This window comes from Atractosteus spatula, chromosome 2 (assembly GCF_055471065.1).
Source record: "Atractosteus spatula isolate fAtrSpa1 chromosome 2, fAtrSpa1.hap1, whole genome shotgun sequence".
In the NCBI taxonomy this organism is placed as follows: Eukaryota; Metazoa; Chordata; class Actinopteri; order Semionotiformes; family Lepisosteidae; genus Atractosteus; species Atractosteus spatula.
In genome coordinates, this window is record NC_142707.1 from 36,359,162 (window position 1) to 36,382,998 (window position 23,837).

Consider the following 23,837-nt stretch of genomic DNA (forward strand, 5'->3'; position numbering starts at 1 on the left):
GATAAAAATGAACAGCTTTTTATGAAGCTTTTTGTTTGAAAAATCATCAGCAAGTATTTTTTACACAAACAAAACCACCTCTGCTATTTAAAGTATCCCCCTAAATTAAGTTCTCTTTCTAATATTTAAATGTAAAATGAGATATACATTTTGTACAAAATGTTACTAAGTATCTTAAATTGGCACCTTCTGAGCAGAATTGCTTTACCTGTTTCCTCAATTCATTAACCGAAAAAGACCAGGATATTTTGCCTTAATTCGCTTCAAGTCTAATTCAAATTTACTTCTGTGAGTAAAATATTTAAGTCATAGTGAAGTGGTCCCATAACATAACAGAACATAACATACCACATCTTGTGTGTTAATTATGCTACAGTTGAACCTAATGTACTACAGTGGTGAGCAAGCAGAATTCGTCTGCATTTACTGTGTACACCTGTAGCACGTTGACGAATAGTTAAAGGACTATGCATACTGTAGACTATGCAGATGTGCAGTCTATGCATAGATCAGAGTGGCTGATCAACCTGCATTGGAGTAGCAGGGAGTTGGAAGCAGACTGTTGGACATGCAGAGTGACTGTATGGGGGATGAGCGGACACTACAGTATATGAGCTATGAACCAAAGCAGCTAACAGAGAACAGAGAATTATCATTTATTGTCACCTACTACACCATAGACTTGGTGTAGTGAGTGAACACACTGTCACGTCTCCGAGAAAGTAATGTGAAGTGGGATACAACACTGTCCCAGTAAGCGTATGGAATTTCATTCACTTTATCAATCCTGAAAACTGTAGCAGAAATAAAGACATTGTTACTGTAAATTATACACTAGAAACAGGGTGGAGGCTGTCTAGACCCACTGACACAAACCTTGCACTGTGCAAAGACTTTTTCAATCTGTTGACATACACATAAATTACTAGACTTCAAACAAACAAGTCACACCTTTATTTGAAATATTTCATGACCATTTTCCAATTAGAACACCCATATAATTAAACTGATATCAACTACAGTTTCCACTTGTGTTTACAGTCATAATGGAGGCTAAATCATCAACCACACCACCACATGGAATCATGACTGCATTTCACTTTCTTTTCTATAGGCATAAAACTTTCAAACATTTAATTTGTGTGATTTAGAACTGTACCTTTTACGCATCTGACTGGATGCCTGTTCCATAGTCTTTTCAAGACATCTACAGGAGGTTTCTAACACTCAGCCAAAAACCCAGGTGGGCAAGGCAACCCTTCCTGTGCTTACTTGTTCTATATCAAACACTCCATTCAATTACCCCATGTGAGAACGTGTTTTTAACCATTTACTTAATAATTGCATAATTGTCATCCAGTATTAAAACATTTAGAGGCTGATTGGTGACCTCTAGTGGCAGGTCATTGGCAACTGCAGTCACTTCCTAGGCCGACCTGCCAAGGCTGGGGAATTCAATTTAATAATTAACAAATCTGTTGAAATAAATATATAGCTCCTTGTAACTCTGTTACAATGACACATTAACTGCATGTCCATCAATCAGGTGTTCAGTGTTGTTTCCTGGTGAGTAACCAATCACTTTTTATACACAACATTCCCTTATCTATTTTTGGGTCAAATAAATATAGAGTATATATATATATTAATCATGTATTCCTACATTTGTTAGTGTATGTACAGTGACACCCATTGAAAGTATATTTTTCATGTATGAGCATTAAACAAGTTGTAGACTGTGAAAGGGAAGATTATAGAATACATTCTATATTACTATATGGTAATATATACTATAAATTAGAAGTAATAGGTTTATTCCGTGCTGAAAAGAGAAGAAAGAAAACACAACGTTTCGGCTGTGGAGCCTTCTTCAGATCTCACACCTCACTAACTAGTAGTGAGTATCCTAGGTCAATTTATGAACAGATTTAGGCTTACTGAGGCAGGGTGGTTATTGACCTGTTTGCAGTCATCTCATTGCCTCATTTAGTTTTTCTTTAGGGAAGCAGACAGACTCTGGAATGCATATCCTATTGAATCACGTACCATGAACTCTGCCTTATGCCTTCTTTTTCCTACCACATCTCCAAAAGATCTGTCACAAAGGTTCCTCACCCCTCAAGGTTAACTGGCTGTGGGATCTTTCCTGATAACACGATGGTATCAGCCAGGTAGAAAGATCAATTGGTGCCCCCCCGTCTGCTATAGTGGTCAGCCTGGACCCTGAGGACACTGCCTGAAGACTCTGGGTCAGCCTAAAGCAAGAGTGAATGTGCACGTTCTGCCGGGCACAGTCATCCAACAGGGACAGGCTGATGGATTATTAAAGGCGGAGCGGTGGCTCTGTGGCTAAGGATCTGCGCCTGTGACTAGAAGGTTGCGGGCTCAAATCCTGTGGCTGGCAGAGGAATCCTACTCCATTGGGCCCCTGAGCAAGGCCCTTAACCCCAGCTACTCCAGGGGTGCTGTACAATGGCTGACCCTGTGCTCTGACCCCAAGCTTCTCTCCCTGTCTGTGTCTCATGGAGAAAAACTGAGGTATGCAAAAAGAAGAATTCCTAATGCAAAAAATTGTATAGGGCTGATAAACAAACATTATCATTATTAAAGCTCTACAGAACTTGGTGTGGTGCAAAGGGTTCTGACTCCTTTCTATATCCACCTCGGTGGTCTTTGGCTACCTGCAGATCCTCCTGAAGCAGGGCAAGGTAGGCTACTCTCTGGAGGTCCCCTTGATAATGTGATCTCTTCCTGCGAATTGAATCACGTCATCTAACCACCTTGCTTTCGCGTTGCACCACGAGGCCGCGATCCTAACACAGGTATGTGTTACCTTCATGGTACCTACAGGTAGTTCTGCAAGCACTGCTGGAAGCCACCTTTGAACCACTCCTGTCTGCAGACATTTAATGTTTAAGCCTTCCTTGTACCCCTCAGGTCAGCAAGCAGTGGGGAAGAACTGGGTGTTTACTGTATGTGGCCAGGAGGCAGGCGTAGGTCTGCATAAACATAAAGCCAGAGAGCAAAGGGTGCAGATTAAAACCTCAACCATTAACAACAGGAGTAAAAACAACAATAACTGAAAATGACAGTCCAACCACAAGAGAGAAGGCCTTAAAGCCATCTATAGTACAAAAAGACCTTCAAATTGACGCAGAAATTCTTATTGACGCAGGTGGACGTGGATCTATTGGTTATGCAATCAGTATGTATCCCGTAAAGACAGTGTACAGTATGTCTTGATCTTAGTCTTGTAGATCTTGAGTATAATAAGCAGTTATATTGCAGTACTGTAGTAGTACTGTGCAGTACTGTAGTAGTACTGTGCAGTACTGTAGTAATTTAAACCTAACGCCAATCGACAGACAACTGTTCTATAAAAATAGTATTACTTGTCATCTGCTGTTTGTGCTACAATCCAGTCAGTACTTACTACTGCCACAACATTAATTTTGCAGAATGCACAGAACAGAAATTATGCCTGCAAATCAAGAGCTAAATAAAAACAATGTACTATATGTAGAAGGCCTGGAGACATCAAACACACAAAGGTTGTTTGCATTGAGCATTCTTTTTTTCTTCTTCTCCTTCGTCATCACCACTACCACCACCACCACCATCATCATCAAAATAATCCTAAATCGAATTCTTAACTGCAGTATTACAATTGTTTTATTAGTAATAATATTATAGCGACTAACTAATATAATATAATGCTAATATATTTTATTATTATATGCATAATCACTATCATTACTTGCTTAACAGAAACGACTTTCAAAATATAATAATAATTTATAATACCAAGTTATAATAATTACAATAACCAGAAATGCATGCAGGTAGTTCTTTAGCGCAATGTGCTTACACGGTATTGTGAGCAGTCTGTTCGGTAGTCATGAGACATTTTAATTGACTGCCTGACCTTGAGATTTTGTTCTGGTATTACAGATAAAATTAACTGCTGTATATCTACAGTACCTGTCACATTATTGTCGACGGTTTTCAGAGAACATTCAGTTTTTCTGTATCATTCAAAACGGTGAAATACACTTTCCTATCTTAACTGGTAGTTAAAAGGCGCGACACAAGAGCTATGAAATTACTTTCTTACAACAGCGAGATGCGCGTCCCCTGCCCCTGCACTCGTCTCCATCTCGACTGCCGAGCGCGTTCGCGTTATCTGCCGGTAATTTTCATTGGAAATCTGCCGAGTCTGGAACATCTACCCCCCTGCATCAGCGGGGTAGGAGGAGAAGGAGGAAGCGATTTTTTTATTCATGTTTAACATTTGCAGGTAAGTAAAGAGAGGCGACGTTTAAAAGCAATGCAAATAAAGCCATATTATCAGCTTGTGAAATGCGTTAACATTCAAAGAAGCGAGCTCGGTTTAAGTAAAAGTATATTTCAGGACAGGTGTCGGTCTGCTTGTTATCACGGAATGCTACGGTACGTTGTTAAAGAATGCAACAAAAAATCTACAGGCCTTGGGAAGAAAACTATAATATACAGATCCTCTTGTGTTTGTTAACCTGCATAAGCATTGCCTTTTTGCGTACGGTATTTAAACGTGGTATTGACATTTTTTATATGTTATCGCGGCTTAAGTAAAATACACGACACATAAACGAGACGTGTAGATGAGATGATTAGACTAATGATTTCTACTACAGCACATTTTCTATTGTTTTCAGAGCACCGCTATCTGATGATTTGTTCTGATGAAAGATGTATCATCATGTAATGAGATCAAGCTGTGGAGATCCATTAATATGCCACTACTATACGTCCTCTCGAAAACTCCTGACGCTGATCTTCTGCTTTCATCTTCACTTGCACACCTGCTCTTCAGACTTCACAGTAGGTACGCTCTCCGATTGCTTGGCCTACTGATAATCTAATTAATTGTATTTAAATTCATATAAATTTCATTTCTGATCAGATTCTCATATTATACTTTTGCCTAGATATATGAACTGATTTAAATGCTACTACGTTCTTTATTAATCAATTTGCTTATTGTTATTTTAGCGTTTAACGGGGCTGACCTCTATTTCATTATTAATCATAATTTATCCTCATAAAAACATATGAAAGAATTTGTATTAGTACTATTTATATAACCACATATAGAGGCTGAATTTGATTATGGTATTGTGTCATCAAAGTTGATTATTTTTCAGTGAGATAGGTCAATGAAGATCTAGGTTTCTTTTGCATTCGTGACCTGAAAGTATGAAAATGTGTACAACGAGGCATTAACTAGAACAGTCTGAGTGAAGTACTGTAGTGTACACCACCAGCATCCCATCTAGGATTTGTAGTCAGGACCGTTCAATAAGAATCCAGAGTCCTGAGTGCTTAAATGATCATATAAATTTAAATAATCTGAAATAGAAGGAATATTTGTTTCTGTCAATTAATGGACTACTAATTTCCCAATTAATGGACTACTATTCATCCTCTAAGAGTAGAGTTTTTTAAGATTTTGTTTGTTCAGTTCATATCCTGATTTGCCTTTCCCCCAGATTTTAATGAGCACCAGTGCTGCTTTAAAATTTTAATAGGAGTTCCTGTACTTCCTGCACTAGACTACACATACAGTATGAATTAGGTTTGAACATGTGAACCTACAGTTTGGCATAATAAGCCTCAAGGTGAACTATTAGGAAAGAATATGTAAGAAAATGGTGAAGGAATTATCTTCTTAAAGGATCATTGTTCATTAATAATAATAATAATAATAATAATAATAATAATTGCTTACACTTATATAGCGCTTTTCTGGACACTCCACTCAAAGCGCTTTACAGGTAATGGGGACTTCCCTCCACCACCACCAATGTGCAGCATCCACCTGGATGATGTGACGGCAGCCATAGTGCGCCAGAACGCTCACCACACATCAACTATCAGTGGGGAGGAGAGCAGAGTAATGTAGCCAATTCATAGAGGGGGATTATTAGGAGGCCATGATTGGTAAAGGAGTCAATTATCTTTATTTTCTGATCTTCAGTCAGCTGCTTAGAGGAGCCCATAATAATAATATTAATTGCTTACACTTATATAGAGCTTTTCTGGACACTCCACTCAAAGCGCTTTACAGGCAATGGGGACTCCCCTCCACCACCACCATCAATGTGCAGCATCCACAGTGCACCAGAACGCTCACCACACATCAACTATCAGTGGGGAGGAGAGCAGAGTAATAAAGCCAATTCATAGATGGTGATTATTAGGAGGCCATGATTGGTAAAGGCCAATGGAAAATTTGGCCAGGACGCCGGGGTTACATCCCTGCTCTTTTCGAGAATCACCCTTGGATTTTTAATGACCACAGAGAGTCAGGACCTCGGTTTTACGTCTCATCTGAAGGACAGCGCCTGTTTACAGTATAGTGTCCCCGTCACTATACTGGGGCATTAGGACCCACATGGACTGCAGGGTGAGCGCCCCCTGCTGGCCCCACTAACACCTCTTCCAGCAGCAACCTTAGTTTTTCCCTGGAGGTCCAGGTACTGACCAGGCTCACACCTGCTTAGCTTCAGTGGGTTGCCAGTTGTGAGATACAGGGTGATATGGCTGCTGGCTAATAATAAATTAATTATTAATTAATTAATAAAATAATAGATTATTTAGATCAATGACATTGATATTTAAAAAAAACATTGGTTTTCAAATTGTATCAACTCTGGCACTGTTTAAGATTATAATCACTGTATAAATGAGTCATTATTCAATTCTGTCTATGTACAGTATGTATAAGCAGTGGTCTAATATCATGTTTCGCTCATCTATCAATTTTTCAACCTAATTCTTCATCTCATACAAGGTCACAGGGGAGCTGAAGCGTATCCCAGCAAGCAACAGGCGCAGGAAAGGGTACACCCTGGCTGAAACGCCAGTCTATCGCCGGGTACACAGACACAAACACAGACACACAAACCCACGTATGGGCCAGGCCAGTTTTCCCAGGAACCAGTTAAACTATCAGTATGTTTTTGGACTGTGAGAGGAAAGGAGTTTCCAGAGGAAACCCACATGAATACAGGGAGAACATACAGACTCCACACAGATATCACCCCAGGAATTGATCCTATGTCTCCAGAAATTGGTTCCATGATGTAAATGTAGTGTTTATATGTTGTCTGTGGAGCAGTGGCTACTTTCAATAATGTACGTAATTTATAATAGTAAGCCATTCTTTGTTTACTCTCTGTATTATTACTCCTTACCTTGCATATTGTCACAATCTCTATCTGATTAAAACACATTAACAAAAAGGAAATTACTTTTTGGCAGCATGGTTGCATGGCAGTTAATCCTGCAGCTTTATGCCTCTTAGGTTCAATTCTAGACTGGTGAACCTTCTATTTGGAGTTTGCATGTTCTCATATGTCCTTATGGGTTTTCTCTAGGTGCTCCAGTTTCCTCAAACCTTCCAACGACAAGCTGGCTAGGTTAGTTGATGTCTCTAAATTGTGTATTTGTATGACCTGCAATAGACAGGCAGCCTGTCAATGGTCTTTATGGGATAGGCTCATGGTCGCTGTGACCTTTACCAGGAATAAATGGTTTACTGCATGAATGAGTAGAATTATATTTTAATTATATTCTTTTTTGTTTCCACTTTAATTTAGACCCAGGATTGTCAAACAAGTTTTTACTATAACTATTGCCTATATTTTCAAGTTTAAATAATGATTGAAGACTAAGTTTCAGATCCATTTTGTCTTACAAAGAACTGCAATATTAAAATGTTATACTATATATATTATAACTGGATAATTAGATCCAGACTATAAACTTCTGATAGTGCCAAAAACTGATTAACAGATTAAATGACACAGTAGGGGTGTTGCAGTCATAATAGTTATTTTTTTCTATGCAGGCTAGAGTCAAGGTTACTTTTGAGTAATCAACTAATACTGTAATGACTCAGGAAAAGAAGGTTCAACATTTACTACAGTAAAGTAATTTGATATAAAATGTACAGCTGTTAGAAAACACAGTTTTTCAGGAATTATGTCCTTGAAAGGATGTGGTCAGAGTCTGGCTTTTATGAAAGGCAGTTCTAGACCTTCAAAGTTCAGAAACTCCCGCAGTAGTATACACAGTAGGTATTTCCCAAATAAAAACTGTTATTTGCCTACCAATTATGAAAAGTGTTAAAAGATATTCTGAAGCTCATAAAAAAACATAGCATTTGGAATATTTTCAGATCATCCGTATTCTCACACAAATCTAGTTTTTGCTACTCATTGCTACTCTTCATAAGTATGTTTTAAATAATCAGTAAATATCTTTAGGGAGGTTGTACTGTAGTTTAAGGCAGTAGTTGCAACATGTAGAGTCATTGGCTTTCATCATTTTAATTTTGTATATGTCAAGACCAAAATAAATTGAAATGAGCACCAGCCTTTTCAAAATGTCCCTTTGAATTTATTTTCTTTTTAAATTTTGAATTATTTTAGATTTTCAACCTATTTTCCTGCATAAATGGTGCCTCTTAAATAAAGTTTTGTTTCAAAAAGCATAGGAGCAAATAGTTTCCCTTTATTTTTCACACAATTATGGACTAATCTTCTTTTATTCATATTGACAATGGCAATTATCAATGATTAATGTATCATTTTAACTTAAAGTCTAAAAACATACATTATATACAGTATGCAAAGGAACAAGTAATAGGTTTATTCCATGCTGAAAAAAAGAAGAAAGAGAACACAACGTTTCGGCCGTGGAGCCTTCTTCAGGTGTGCACACCTGAAGAAGGCTCCACGGCCGAAATGTTGTGTTCTCTTTCTTCTTTTTTTCAGCATGGAATAAACCTATTACTTGTTCCTTTGCAGCCTACGCATGCTGACACAGCTACCCACCTGAACTTATATACAGTATGTAGTATGTGTGTTATATGGACGAAGACACACGTACTATATGTATTATGTGTGTCTGGGAAGTAAGTGTGTGGTGATTTCATAAGCAAAAGCAAGAATTTTAACCATGATCAGCAGGAGGCTGGTGAAAATAGGGATCACCACCCCTTTATTTCCCAAGTCTTTCTTTAAAACTCTTTCTTTTGCTTATGAAAGCAAAACTCTTTGTGTCCAATCTTGGGTTGTCATCACATATTAGAGATGAGGCTTCATTGCACACGAGACAGGTTGTTTTTAACCTGCTGGCACTAGACAGCTTCTAAACATGTGTTATGTTTTTATTTGCTATCTTTAGATAGAGAAATATACATTACTTGGATTTTGAAGAGTAAGAGATGGAGGAGACAAACATAGGAGGCACATGTTTGCTGTTGATGAGATTGAGTATTACGCAGTGATTTATTGAATATACTCAAAATTGGCATAGCGTCCTGTTTTGAGCTAGAATTGCTTCTTCTTTAAAGGGCACAAAGTACACAGTTTTATGTGTGCTCTGACATTATGGACATTTTGACTGGCTAGCAGACACAGATCCAAAAGCAGTTATTATAATACTGTTTAGACCCACTTGGACTTGAGTTTCACTGATGCACAGGGAGCTTGTGCAGAGCACCTGACAGACACAAAGTGTGGATATGTGGATAGACAAACAAATGTTATCCCTGGAAGAGACAATAAATCCCCCTTTTTTACCGATGATAGTTTGTGTGTGAGCTGTGTGTACATGTGTAGCCATGGAAATATACACAGTGCACAGTGTCTGTGGGTTCCTTACTTCTAAAATGGCTGAAAACATGGCTGACAAATTAAGCCTAGCATCAGAGCATTTTGAAAGGCAGTCTTTGTGGTTCATCACATATAGTAAAGTAAAACAGTAGGTAAAAAAAAATTGAGGGATTTTCTTTGTAACCACATTATCTGACGTATCGCAGTAATTTATTTTTAACTTTATCATTTATTTAACTAAACATGTCAGTTGGGAAGTAATTATATATATACATCAAGGCATTCATGGCAGCAATCTGAGTAAATTACCTTGCTCAATGTCACAGCCACAGCATTCTATCAAGGAATTTGTATACACAGGTCAGGAGTCGACAGCCTTCACACTGCTGCCAGTAAACGTAGGGACTCGTGACATGGAGTGGCTAAGTTTACCAGTTCATTTTTTACAGAGTCCGTTGATGGGTAAAGGAGTGCCCAGGTGGGATTTTGGAATTGGTACAACTTTAATTTAATAATCCAACATTTTTCCTGGTCTCCCTGGAAAAAAAGATGACATCAATAAAACCAAATGAAAAGCAAGGGAAGTGAGCATTAGCTTTTACAGAGGCTACCTTTGTAGTGATGTTGCATGAATAAATCATCCTGCCACTCGAAAGCTAGGAAGAGAAATCACTGAAATGCAGATTGCTATTTTCAAGTGTGGAGCGCTGTCACGTAGTACTGCCATTGACAGCTGCAATATCAAAGTTTCACCTTCTCCTTCTATTCCAAATTTCAGTCTGAATGGCACTGTGCCAGTGAATAAATGCAGCCTACTATAGAAAGTTGCTTCTTCAAAATACAAGGGATCAACTTACAGTAAATGATGACAATGATAGTTAAGGAAATTGCAAATTGCTATGAATCATTGCTTACAAAACAAGCAGTAATAACATAAAATACATAATGTTCTGTTAACAGTTCCTTTATTCAAAGCAGCAAAAAATCATAATTGAGATTTTGTAAGCTTTTCCTTCACAAATAGGATTTACAGCTACAAATATGACAGCTAATTCTCCCGTCTTAGTTACTGTTGTCTGTGTGCTGGGTATGACTAAGTATTATTGCTTCACATTCCTGATTATGTAACTACATATACAGTAGTTTACTAATCATGGATTTAGTATTAAATGAAAATTTCTACATAAATTGCCTTGTGTATTTTCCCATAACTAATTTAGTTATTTTACTTTCCTTTCGGCAAATTATATTTTAAAAAAATAGAAGAAATGTCTTCATATTTTCTAAGTCTATATAAGAAATATTACAATAAAAGGCACTTAAAACAATAACTACTTATTACTTATTACAATAAAAGTTACTTGAAAAGTTATTTGCTTTAAATTTTGATTGTTAAGGACCTTATTTGTTCTTAAGAGTATCCAAGGATTAAATAATTAATTTGTAAGTAGCTGTGACAACATCAAACCAGACTGGCGAATATGTTAAACAGTAAATGTTGTCTTCCTGCATCATCAGCATCATTATCATAACACTAAAAATGAAGAAGATTTAAGACTTTTCTCTTTTCAGCTATCTCTGTTGCATTTTCAATTCAAGAGTAAAGGAACTGTAAACATTCGCATCCCCTTGTCCCCTTAAAGTTTTGATGCTGCCCTGCTAACTTCACTTTCTTACAAATCCTCTACGCACTGCTTAATTTATAAATCACAAAGTGCTGAAGCTCATTGTGAGCAGAGAGCAAATGTATGGGTGCATAGCACTCCTGTACAGCAGCAACTTTTAACCTCTACACTTTCAATGCAATTTCAGGCTGCCACTGTCAATAACATTTTAACAAGACAACTAAAATCACACCTGAGGAAGGCTCTACAGCCGAAACGTTGTGTTTTCTTTCTTCTCTTTTCAGCATGGAATAAACCTATTACTTGTTCCTATAATAATATTATGTAATTAGGCCAGTGGTATGGTGGCCGTAGGTTAGCATTGCTGCCTCACAGCCCTGGGGCGTTGGGTTCAGTTCCAGACCTGTGGTGCTGTCAAGTTTGTACGTTCTCCCTGTGTTTGTGTGAGTTTCCTTCGGGTGCACTGATTTCCTCCCACAGTCCAAAGACATACTGGTAGGTTAATTGCGTCCTGGGAAAATTGGGCCTGGTGTTTGTGTCTGTCTTCCCTGAGATAGACGGGTGTCTCGTCAAGGGTGTCCATTGCCTTGCCCCCTTTACTTGCCAGGCTAGGCTCCAGCTCCCCCACGCCTCTGAATTGGATGAAGTGGTTAGAAGATCGATGGAGGTAACTGTCCCATGACCTTTCCCCTTTACCCCAAACCAGACTCATGTCTTCCTCTTCCTCCTCCAATAAAACAGAAGGGAATTTCGATTCTGTCTCTTTGTCCTCATGTCTGTGCAGCGGAGGCTCTCAGTACTTGTATCTCTCTCCAGTGACTACCACATCCTCTCTGTACTGTAAATAACAGGGCGATAAACCTGCCTGAGCCTGATTCATCTTCCCCAGCCTGTTTTTCCACCCCACCATTACTAGGAAACACCAGAGCTAGCCACAATATGGTTTTAGAATCTGACTGTATGATCTCCCATATATTGTAGATGTGACAAGGCTCAGTGGTGAGCCTGTCACGGAAGTAACATCGCCCCGTTTGAAAACTGTAGAATCCCGAGGCAGAAGACCCGGTCCTTCAGTGCAGCAAAGTTTGCTGCTTTCAGCGCTGTGTGACTCTGAACCCATTAGTGATTGAACCATGCCAGGAGCAGAATACAGCTGCATGTGTTACAGATATAGCCCATGGGTAACCATGCTAACAAAAATATATTGCTTTATTTTAAGGCTAAAACCCTTATCTTTTACCTTACTTTCATAAGACCATGATTAAAATACATGTCTGGTTTTAAAAAGATTCCAGTGGGTATGTAACAAAAGCTAGTTTTTTTTGTTATAGCCTCTCCTAACATTAGCCAGATATTAGGAGATATGTATAACATTTTAATGCATTCACAGATCAATTTTCTCCTCATTTCTGAGGAAATGTGTTGTTGAATATTGGAGTATGCAACATTGGAATGCGAAATCCATCCCATATCAATCCCATTCAGTTTCCTGGCAATCTACACTGGCAGCTTGTGCGGCGCATCTGCAGCTAAGTAAAGCTGCATCCTGTTCTATTTTCTTTACACTTCTGGTCTGTTTTTGATGTATTCATACATGGTCAGCACCATGTTTTTTGGGGGGGAATGTGATCGATGAGTCAACTATACAAAAATCTTTAAAAAGATATTTAAATTGTAAATGAACGTTAAGTTTATTGTATGCCTTAGAGGTCCCAGAGTGCAGACAGTCTCAAATCAAGAGGCGTGGGAGCTGAGCTCCATCACAAATTAAGTGCATCCTCTGGCCTTCTTCTATAAATTCCCAGATCCAGACAGGAAGTATATTCATTTATTGTGGAACAGAAAGGTTGCTGGAACAATGAGAACAATTCTCACAGGCCTGGTGCTGCAATAAGGTGGATGTCTTAAAAGTTGTTTGTTCTGACAGCTGGAAATTTCACTTCCTTTGAAAGGCACTGTCCATTAGCAAGGGGAAAATTAATGGAGGCAGGTTAGGGAGAGATGGGATGTAGTAACAGAAAACACTGTTTATGACTTCTGTAAGCCTGGAAAGCCATAATATCTGTGGGTACAGACTTTTCACTTAGTATTGGTAGGAAGAGATTTGGCAGAGACTTCTAATTGAGTGTGCATTGTGCATATATGGAGGCCAACTAATTTCAAAAGGCAAGGAACATCTGGGCCTTCCCAAAGCTTATACAGTGCCTTGCAAAAGTATTCAGACTCTTCCAATGATGTCTCATTTTGTTGGATTAAGAAAGAGTGAAATTAATGACATTTTGTAAGAAAATAACCTTGATTTTTCTGTGCAGTTTCTACTGACATTTCATTTCTTTTACCCATGAAAGTGTTTAGTTAGAGATTCAAGTTTTGATTTAAAATACTCACTGATTTCTTATTCAACAAAATAGGACATCATTGGAGGGGGGACAAATAATCTTTGCAAGGCTCTGTACATGAAAGTGCAGACATCCTTTGTATCCAGAAAGGAGATACTGTAGGTTCAATCTTATGTGCTTCAGTTATGTTTAGATACATCAATGATCTTGGGCTTTATTCACAAAGGTGATTTAAGTGAGGACTTTAAATACAAGCCCTCAGACTTCAGCCTTACTTGAGACTTTAGACCAGGGCTGAGCAATCCTGGTCCTGGCAAGCCCAGTTATCTGCAGGTTTTCCAGCTTTCTTTTTAAACTGCAGTGAGAAGTGCTGGGAGTGGCTATTAGATTGGTCCCTTTATGCCAATAATGAGCTGATTGAGCTTGTTAAAAGTTGAGTTGGAATGAAAAGCTGCTCTGGCTATTCAGGACCAGGATTGCCTACCCATGCTTTAGACTTTAGTTCTTAAGTGAGATCTTTCACTACCCTGCTGGAGTCTGCATTTATATTAACCTTTGCCTTTAGATAACTGTCTTAATACTTAATTATTAAGGTGTTTAAGCTTAATGCTTAACCATTTTGGGAAGATTATGTTTTGCAAACAGGAGAATATGATGTTTCTAAAGCAGGCTCTGTCTCTTTAAAAAATTAGTCACTGAAGGTAGTAGATGTATTGCTAAATATTCACCTAGATACCTAGATATTTACATATCTAGATATTTACATATCAATCTGGAATCTGTTTTACATCTGTTTCTTTCTAACCCTTTCTAACGTATTTTGTGCCTGTTTCATTCACCCACGTTTTAACAATTTAACGTGTCAAATTTTTGTTACATTTTCTTAAATAAAAAAAAGTAAACAATAGTCATACAATATACCATGCTGTAGAGTAAGGGATTTTGTTCAAGAGCAAATTTCAAGGGCAAGCTGCTGTGTGTGTCTGAGAGGAGACAGGCAGCCTGATAGTGAGCAGTTCTGAATTTTGTTTCTCTCCCTTTTAATTGGATCCAGAGGACTGTAGAAGCTTCTGTAAATCAGCCTTGCAGCCTGTGCTGCAAGCTGGCACGTATTGTGTGGATTGTGACTGTGGAACACATTCTGTAAATCAAATGAGATTAATGAGAAAAATGATATCAGTAGTATGAAGATCATGCACAAGAATTCCACTTTAAAATACTGTATATATGTTCTCGGCTTATATTTGCATTCAGTCACATCTTTTAGACCAAGAGGTCCTGCAAGGACGGCCACGTATGTTCTGATTTTTGTGGTCAACAAAATAATTCACCTAACTATTTACTTAGTTAGGCATATATGCGATTTGCAGTTCAGGAACATTAGCTTAATTAAAAGTACAGTTACTCAGAAAACACCTTTGAGTTTGGTTAGAACAATTACAATTATACAGTAAACTAAATTATCAGACCAGCTATTTAACCGAGTTTCAAAGCGGATTTACATATTTATGTGCTATTTACATATTTCGGGATTTGAAAGAGGCAGCATCGATGAGTGAATTTCAAACCACAATAAAAGTAAAATGTACACTGTAACTTGTAAGTAGGCTTGTGAATATAAGTCTTGTAATCCAATAGAAATATTGCTCTTGATTTTGATTTCAGTTTTGCCAACAAATGCTACTTGCTTGTTATCTCTGTAAGCAGATCACATTGGAACATTTCTGCGGATGTAAGGGAGTATTACCTGTATTTATACTCCCTTACATCCCATTACATTATTGATTATTGGGACTAGTGAGCAGGAAGGGTCACAGCACGTCGCAATTCATGGGAACTCGAAATGCAAGTTTGCAACAGCATGGTGACTTACAGTATTTTCACAAAGTTCATGAGTTTTGTGCTTGATTTGTAAAATTCTTCTATAAATTCAATGAATTTCGTTACGAGATTTAATAACAACTCTGAGAAATTGGGACTGCAGTCCCCATTTAAGGTGGAACTGACACCATATGAGACTAGACCCATGTCATTATTAACAGCCACTATGCATCATCCATACTATTTGGCGTATTCATAAATCTGTCAACTACAGGTGTCAAGTCACAGGATGAAGTAAATTATTGCCAGGTTTACAATACAAGAAAGCTATACAGAATCTCATGATGCTGTGTTTAATTTTGTAGCAGAAAATTTCAAGGCACCTCTGAGCTCTTTAATGGCCCACAGTATTGCGTGTAGGAGAAGATTTTAAGTGACGTATTTAAGTATTTTTATGGAAACCCAAAACAATTATTACATCTAGAACATTGTTTTAGATTCTTCCTACCTTTGTACCCCATAAAGAAGCTGCTTTTCTTTTTTAGTATGTGCAAACTGAAACTTTAATTACAGTCAGGCTTGCAATGACACAGATATGAAAGATTTATGCTTTCCTCTGCTATAATCTGTTTCCAGCTTGCTACGTTTTGTCACGATATGGTTTTCTTGCTCAGTTAACTTTTTGTGTTCATCATAAAACTGCAGTTCAACCCTGCAAAATTTAGAAATTGCAATTTAGAAATGTCACCTAAGCTTATAATGCATAAAATGTATGCTGAATCCATCAGAACTGTCTGAATTTATCTAACTGATAGTCGTGGTTTTCAGTAGATTATTATCACAATGTAATCTAATATACAGAAAAAACTCAATAATTAAATGCTGATATCAGAGCTCATAAGTTATTTCTTAAGTACTGATACATTCATTTATATTGCTGATATCTTTAAACCCAGGCTGAGATTAGAAACTTTTCTAAACTCGTGAAGGGGAAACATATCCTTTAACATATAATATTTCATGTTAATATTTCGATTTTGTTATTATTGATCTTATTAAAAGCTCATCAGGAGCATCAGAATACCTTTAGTTCTTGCAGTCTGTATTTAACAAACTGGGTTAGGGTAATAGTAAAGTTTGGATTTCAGAGTAGGGTTACATTTCTACTGTAGAAGGTACAGTACACTTCTACTGCTTAACAAGAAATCACATATTGTAACCCTTATGGCAGCTCAGTCTCATAAACAATATTATATCACACATTGCTGAACGGTAAATTTGAACTGGACTATAAACCAATAGAGTATAGTCACAATGGAATGTTAAAGGTTATGTTTAGAAGTGTATGAATACATCCTAGCAATGGATCTAGTTTCAAAAAGAAAAAGGTACACTGAAAGTTACACATTAATATGCATTGTATCTCCACCTAGCGGTTACTATTGAGATGGCTGTATTTGTTTATTGAATTTCTTTTATCCTCCAATGTTTGTATTGAGTAGATAGAATGTAATGTGAAATGGTTTACCATTTTTTTAACATTAATGTTTGGCCAGAGGTTACCTAGAAATAAGAATAAGTAATAGGTTTATTCCATGCTGAAAAGAGAAGAAAGAAAACACATTTCGGCCGTGGAGCCTTCTTCAGGCGTGAGAAAGACAGGGCAGTAAGCAAAGGTAATGTAGCAGGAGAACAAAAGCTGGAAGAGAGGAGGAGCGAGGGGCGGGAGCAGGGGACAGACAGAGTGGCCAATCAGGAGGTGTGAAGTCAGGGCTGGTGAAGAGAGGTGTGAAATGAAACCTACCATGAATAGAGAGAATTAAACCTTTGCTTACTGCCCTGTCTTTCTCACACCTGAAGAAGGCCCCATGGCTGAAACGTTGTGTTTTCTTTCTTCTCTTTTCAGCATGGAATAAACCTATTACTTGTTCCTTTGCAGCCTACGCATGCTGACACAGCTACCCACCTGAACTACTAGAAATAAGAATGTCAGCATAGTACCTGAAAAGTGCAGTATTTTGTCTTGCCATGAGGTCCTTCCCATTCATTCGTGAAATATTGTGCAGGCAGAGCAACCAAAGTCAAGAAAAAAAAGCCGGTGACTCTAATCTATCCCTTCTTAAAATTCTAAATACTATAAATGCTAAGAATATTTTCAGCCAGATTTACTGCTGTTTGAAATTTAAAAAGCTACAAAGAGAGAGACATCTGAATGCTTCTTTTCTTTATATATCTATGTGGATTTATATGTGGTTGTTTTGTGTATTGACAGTATGACTGTTATGAGCTGCCTTGTACTGTACGTTTCCCTGTCTGACTGGAGTGTTGCCAAGAAGGTTCAGTTTTACACCTCACCTCCATTAATAATATATCTATGTTTAATCTGCAGAAAAGCAATTCTGCTCTGACCCCGGCTTCCCTGAGCATGGTAACAGAACGCCGAGTTCCGGAGTCTTCTTTGAAAATGCAGTAGCCCATTTCTACTGCTTGGCAGGGTACAGGCTCAAGGGCCCTTCGAAGACAGTCTGTGTTTGGCTTCACGATGAGACCATGGGCTGGAAACCAAGTCAAAAACCATTGTGCCTACCAGAAGGTGAGAGAGGGAACATTTCACATTCATTAATACACAGATGGGGATACATTTGTATGCATGGCAGGCAAAAAAAAAAACCCAACAAAGTCTGTGCAACAAAGTCAGATAAGCTTTTTGAAAAATATTGTGAGGCAGGAGGAAAAAGTACAAATAAAGAAGATAGTATCATTATCAAGAAAAGGGGTTAAAATATGAATTAAGTTTAGAAAGCGGGTGGCACTGTGGCAAAGGATCTGCGCCAGTGGCTGGAAGGTTGCTGGTTCAAATCCCGCAGCTGGCAGAGGAATCCTACTCCGATGGGCCCCTGAGCAAGGCCCTTAACCCCCACTGTTCCAGGAGTGCTGTATAAATGGTTGACCCTGTGCTCTGACCCCAAGCTTCTCTCTCCCTGTCTGTGTGCCTGTGTGTCTCATGGAAAACAAGCTGGGGAATGTGAAAAGACAAATTCCTAATGCAAGAAATTGTATATGGCTATTAAAGTGATCTTATCTCTCGTCACAGTGCTTAGCATTGCGCTGGGGCCCTGGGTTCAATTCTAGACCTGGGGTGCTATCTATGTTTGTATCTAATTTTCTGTGTTCTTCCCATGTTGACATGGGTTTCCTCCAACAGTCTGAAAACATACTGGTAGGTTAATTGGCTTCTGGAAAAACTGGTCCTGGTGGGATTTTATGTGTTTTTAATTCTGTCTGCCCTGTGATAGACTGTCATCCCTTCCAGAGTGTACCCTGCCTTTCACCCGTTGCTTGCTAGAATAGGCTCCGGCACCCCCACAATCCTGAATTGGAAGAAGCCGTTAGAAAATGGATGGATGGAAATCAAGAAGCTTCAATTAATTGAATTAGGCTGAAAGGTGGTACAAGGGGGAGCTCTACAAAGAGTGTTTCATTGCACCACTAATGTTTTATTTAGCAATAGTGCACAATTCCCTCATTCCTGCACAGTTTAGGGACATCCAGGCAAAAGAAAAAAGTAAGCAGATTCTCCTGTATTTGTTAAGCTAATGATACAAGTAACACATGGTAAATCAGTAGTGTGCATTTTGTTACTTTGCATTGCATTGTCAATACAGAGCACATTGATATACAGGGTCATTTGAATGGAAACATATGGTACTGTAAGTACAGAAAAATAACCAATGGTTACACGGAATATTGCATTACTTTTCTGACCACTTTTCAAGAAGGTAGTGGGGCAAAACAAAACACTCATTCTCCCAATGTGATCTCCTCGAGAAGCCAATGAATAATAAGCAGTATAATACATTTTTTTTCATATTACACTGATTCTGCAATGATATTTTCAATGAAGGAGAACATGGGTAAATACTGTATTTGCATTTCTGTTCTCAATGTGCTATCTTTCATATGTAAGCTTACTATGCTGCATTTAAATTAAATTAAATTTTAATTTAAGTCCCGCATTTGCACGGCATCAGTGCTCTGACATTGAAATAACTTCTGTAAGGTAGTGCAGTTACCAGCCATGTTTTAGGCACCTGCTTTCATTAATCCTGAATCTTAGATAATGGACCAAGTTCGGCATCCTGACCATCACCCGCTGTCAGCACCAGTCGAGGCCTTGACCTGTCAGGATGTTCCTTTCAGACTCAGTTTGTCAGGCTGTTCGTGTCAGTCTGTCCTTGCCAGCCTGTCACCCACCTGTCTACCACCACTGGTTACATACAGTTCTAGCAGTAATTACCAGCCTGCTTTGCTCTTTTCAACTTCCAGTCTTTTCTGAAGCCCCATGGCAGAACCTGACACCTGCCGTTAGATCTCAGCCTGCCAATTTCTGAATTTCTTTGTAGAGCCTGATCCCTAGTTCTGACAGGTCTAAAGCCCTAGTACTTGACTCCATCTTGAGGTCTCAACAGGCCAGATTCTGGCATTTATTTATTTCCCCAATGTATCAGGGGTTTCATGCCCCAACATAGAATCACATCTTGAGAAAGTGATTGATCTCGAGCCTTGAAGTGAACACCTACTACCAGCTCAAGAGTTGTGTCAACACAGGACTGCATCCTCTAGGTTTGGATAAGGCTGACAATCTCCAAGGCCACAATATGACCCTCTGCTCTTGACATGGACTATTGTGCCAACACTCATTTGAGGCCTCCATAGAGGCTTGGGCCTTGACTGGCAACCATATCCTCAAGATCAACTCGTCAGCTGTGGTCTTTACAGTGGGATGATGCTTTCAAGGATTCAGCAAGGAATCTAGCCTCAGTGCTGACAGCATCCTTGAGGCTTTTCAACCCTTTGGTCTCCACAGGATTTGATTTTGTTTTCAGTTCCTATGTTTTGACCTTTTGATTATCAGCGTGGAAAAGCATCCCTGGGACCTAAAGGCCCAAGGGTGGATCTCTCCAGATTCTTCAGCCTCAACACATCTGCACTCTGTGGCTCCTAAACCTTATGACACTCTTGAGCCCCTGAGAACTGCAGACTGCAGAAGATTTTCAAGGCCAAGGAGTCTTCCTAGCAATAGGCAAACATCTTCCTTCGTCAGCTAGCACTACTACGTCAGTGCTCCTATGATGTCAAGTGCTCCATGACATTTGAGTATTAGATGAGTAGCTTTGCCAGCTAGAATAATAGCAACTAAAATCAAGCAATCTATAAAACCTAAATTACCACCTCTTGTTTACACATTTTCTTGTATTATTATTTTCCATGGCTATTGTTAGCAGTTCTCTGTTTATTCCTGGGGTTGCTAGGGAATGGGAGGGCCATGACCTCCCTTTGAGTCTACCTTTCTACCACAGCAGCCTGCTGGAACGAAGACCTTTCTCCTTACAAACAGGGAAATAGTGCCACTGCGCTGTAGGGTCTCCCAGATGTTTCGGTAGCACCGTTGGTTGCTCATTTCTAGTGTTTTCGGGCAATAGACATGTGCTGTCTCTCTCTGAGGATGACCTACGTCCTGGCCAGAACATTACCCTGACAAGAGGGATACTGTAGCTGCAGACAATGTTTTAACTTCTTAGAAAATTCTGAAAGCAGAAAAAATGACACTAAGAAAATACTAGCAAATTAAAGCAATGTTGGGCATAAACATAAACATGATGTGTGTAACTCTGATATCAATATTAAAATTACACATTTATGTGCATTCTCATGAGAAATTGGTTTTAATTTAAACAATGTCAAGACACATAGCATCTTTCAGGAATGCATTTGCCGTGTAAATTTGTGTTGTTCATCTTGTATTCCCAGCTCCCTGACATAGTGAGTAAAACTGAAACACTTCACTTGCCTTTGGTCAGTGGTTTGGAAAACATGAGGTCTGTTGATCAAATTTCTTGAACTATCCCATTGAAATGGTATTGAGTTGCATAGCTAAGGTATGCCTTAGATCAGTTACTAGTTTTACCTACTTGTCCTGGCCAAATTTCCCATTGGCCCTTACCAATCATGGCCTCCTAATAATCCCCATCTATGAATTGGCTTCATTACTCTGCTCTCCTCCCCACTGATAGCTGATGTGTGGTGAGTGTTCTGGCGCACTATGGCTGCCGTCACATCATCCAGGTGGATGCTGCACATTGGTGGTGGTGGAGGGGAGTCCCCATTACCTGTAAAGCACTTTGAGTGGAGTGTCCAGAAAAGCGCTATATAAGTCTAAGCAATTATTATTATTACTTATTTATCTACTTTTTAAGAAGGGACATTAAATAGCTAATTAAAATATTTCTAATATGTGTAATGTCCTTTCAGTATCACGAAGGGTTTTAAATGATTTTAATTGCAAGCGCTATTGCTTGACAAAGAAAACCTTGGCACAAGTAGATATTAATTCCAAATTAAAAAGTAAAAAATAGAACAAGTTTCTTAAGGTATTTGGTCAAACATTGTTCTCCTTTTTCTTTTTCAGTGTAAAATTACCCTGCTTGTGAATTGACAGCTTGTACATTAACACAGGTCCCCTCTATAACCTAGTTGTTTTTCTGTGTATAAAGCAGATTAGGAATGTTTGTAATTGAAATGTTGATTTAAATTACAAAGGTTTGATATCACTGCATTTTTCATAAGGGAAACAGTTTTGAATGATCAACATTTGTCTTCACATACAACAGAAGAGATTTTATCATTTGACAATTGTCATGATACAAAGGTGTTTGTGTGGCAATTATCCATCAGCATTATTCCCACTGTTAATGGCAGGATGTGTACCACTGCTATGTAGATCATTTCCATGACAACTTGGGTCTGCAAAAGCTTCATCTGTGTACCTGTCATTAATCATTTTAAGGCTTTGACAATTCACTGACAAAGTAGTATGAACCACAAGTAGTCATAACCCATTGATTTGGTTAGTTTTTTTAATCAATCAATATTACAAGAATTATTCCTAATTTATGCAGCCTGGTTAATACACTGTTCCTACAGATACGTTTTCTGTGTGATGTTGCAGATTGTCTAGTTCCATACATTGAAGATGCAGATATTCATAACAAAACCTACAGACTGGGGGACAAACTGATAATCAGATGTCACGAAGGATTCCAGATACGGTATCCGGATATGGATAACATGGTCTCAATGTGCCAGGATGATGGAACATGGGACAGCCTGCCCATTTGTCAAGGTGCCAATATCATTTTCTAATGTTTTTGTATTATATTTGATATATACTTATTTAGACCCTTATTCGACCCTTAAAATTATTCAGACCCTTAAACAAAAGTTTTTCTCCCATGATGCCTGCTGTTAAAGCTACTATGTGCTTTTTATTCAGACAGTTACTGAGTCCAGTTATAGCACTCAAGTAATCTGATTTTTTAACAGTATGTTTTAAGTTACAAGGATTTGTTTGTATGTACTGAAAATGGAGAGTTTGGACACATTTATAGCATACTTATCTGTAACAGCACATGTGTGCAGTTTACAGTTTACAGTATGCTGGTGACTACAGTGCCTTTTAAAATTATTCAGACTATACAAATCTAATCAATGGTAGTGCTTAGTAAAAGCTTGTAAAGGTAAAAATGGTAGATGTTTCACAGAAATCCTCTTTCCAGCACATTTACCTCTAAAATTGCACGTGATAGTGAGTTTTCACATTTGTTGGCTTTAAAGTTTGCAGTTATGACACTTTGAAGTGGCAATTGAATATTTGTTCTATACACAACCTATTCCACACAATAAATACAAAAGAGGGAATAGATAAATAATATAAAAGAAAAATAGAAAAGTCATGATTAAGTATTCAAACACTTTGTTATGCAAAAAAATACCTTAATGAGCTACACAAATTTATACACAAAGTGGCCTCATAATGGTTCTTTCAGAATAAACACTTTAGAAAACCCGTTCTACTAAAAAAATGGAAAGACTTGAAACCTGCTGTACAAAGAAATCCTCAAGCAACTTGAGAGAGCTTGAATAAATCTACCAAAATGACAGGGGAAAAAATTGCTCCAAAATGATGTTTTGGTAGAGTTGGTAGAGACTTTCCCCAAAAGATTTGTGACTGTAATTGCTGTCAAAGTTGCTTCCATCACACGTTATGTTGAGTTTACAGGTCAGAAAAATTCTCAGTTTATTTCATTTTTTTCTCTTTTGTTTTTGTTGAATTTTTAACTAATTTAAAGTCAAGGGTAGTTTTTAGTTTGAGCATTTATGTTTTGAATACAATATTAACTTTAAAAACTCTACATGGATCATTTTGTATTTGCACAAAAGGGGCTGAATACTTTTGACAGACAGAGTGGTTAAACTGCAGATAAAAAAAACCTTTCCCTTGGGGCTGTCACAAATTCATCAAGTCATTCTCAGGAAAGTGGCCTGACATT

The 23,837-nt window shown here is 38.2% G+C and overlaps 1 protein-coding gene across 5 annotated transcripts in view; it reads left to right on the top strand.

The window, feature by feature from the left end:
• Positions 1–4,219: 4,219 nt before the first annotated feature.
• Positions 4,220–23,837, top strand: part of susd4 (sushi domain containing 4) — a 28,123-nt gene continuing 8,505 nt past the window's right edge. For 2 of the 5 annotated variants that reach the window (XM_088940277.1, XM_088940286.1), the window contains exons 1-4: positions 4,220–4,297; positions 4,695–4,864; positions 17,837–18,040; positions 22,457–22,630. In XM_088940277.1, coding sequence (XP_088796403.1) covers positions 4,729–4,864; positions 17,837–18,040; positions 22,457–22,630 — 514 coding nt within the window. In that variant the 5' untranslated portion in view covers positions 4,220–4,297; positions 4,695–4,728. Of the gene's footprint in view, positions 4,298–4,694; positions 4,865–7,418; positions 7,461–17,836; positions 18,041–22,456; positions 22,631–23,837 lie in introns of all 5 variants that reach the window. The other 3 variants (XM_088940311.1, XM_088940303.1, XM_088940295.1) reach the window with 3 other exon arrangements.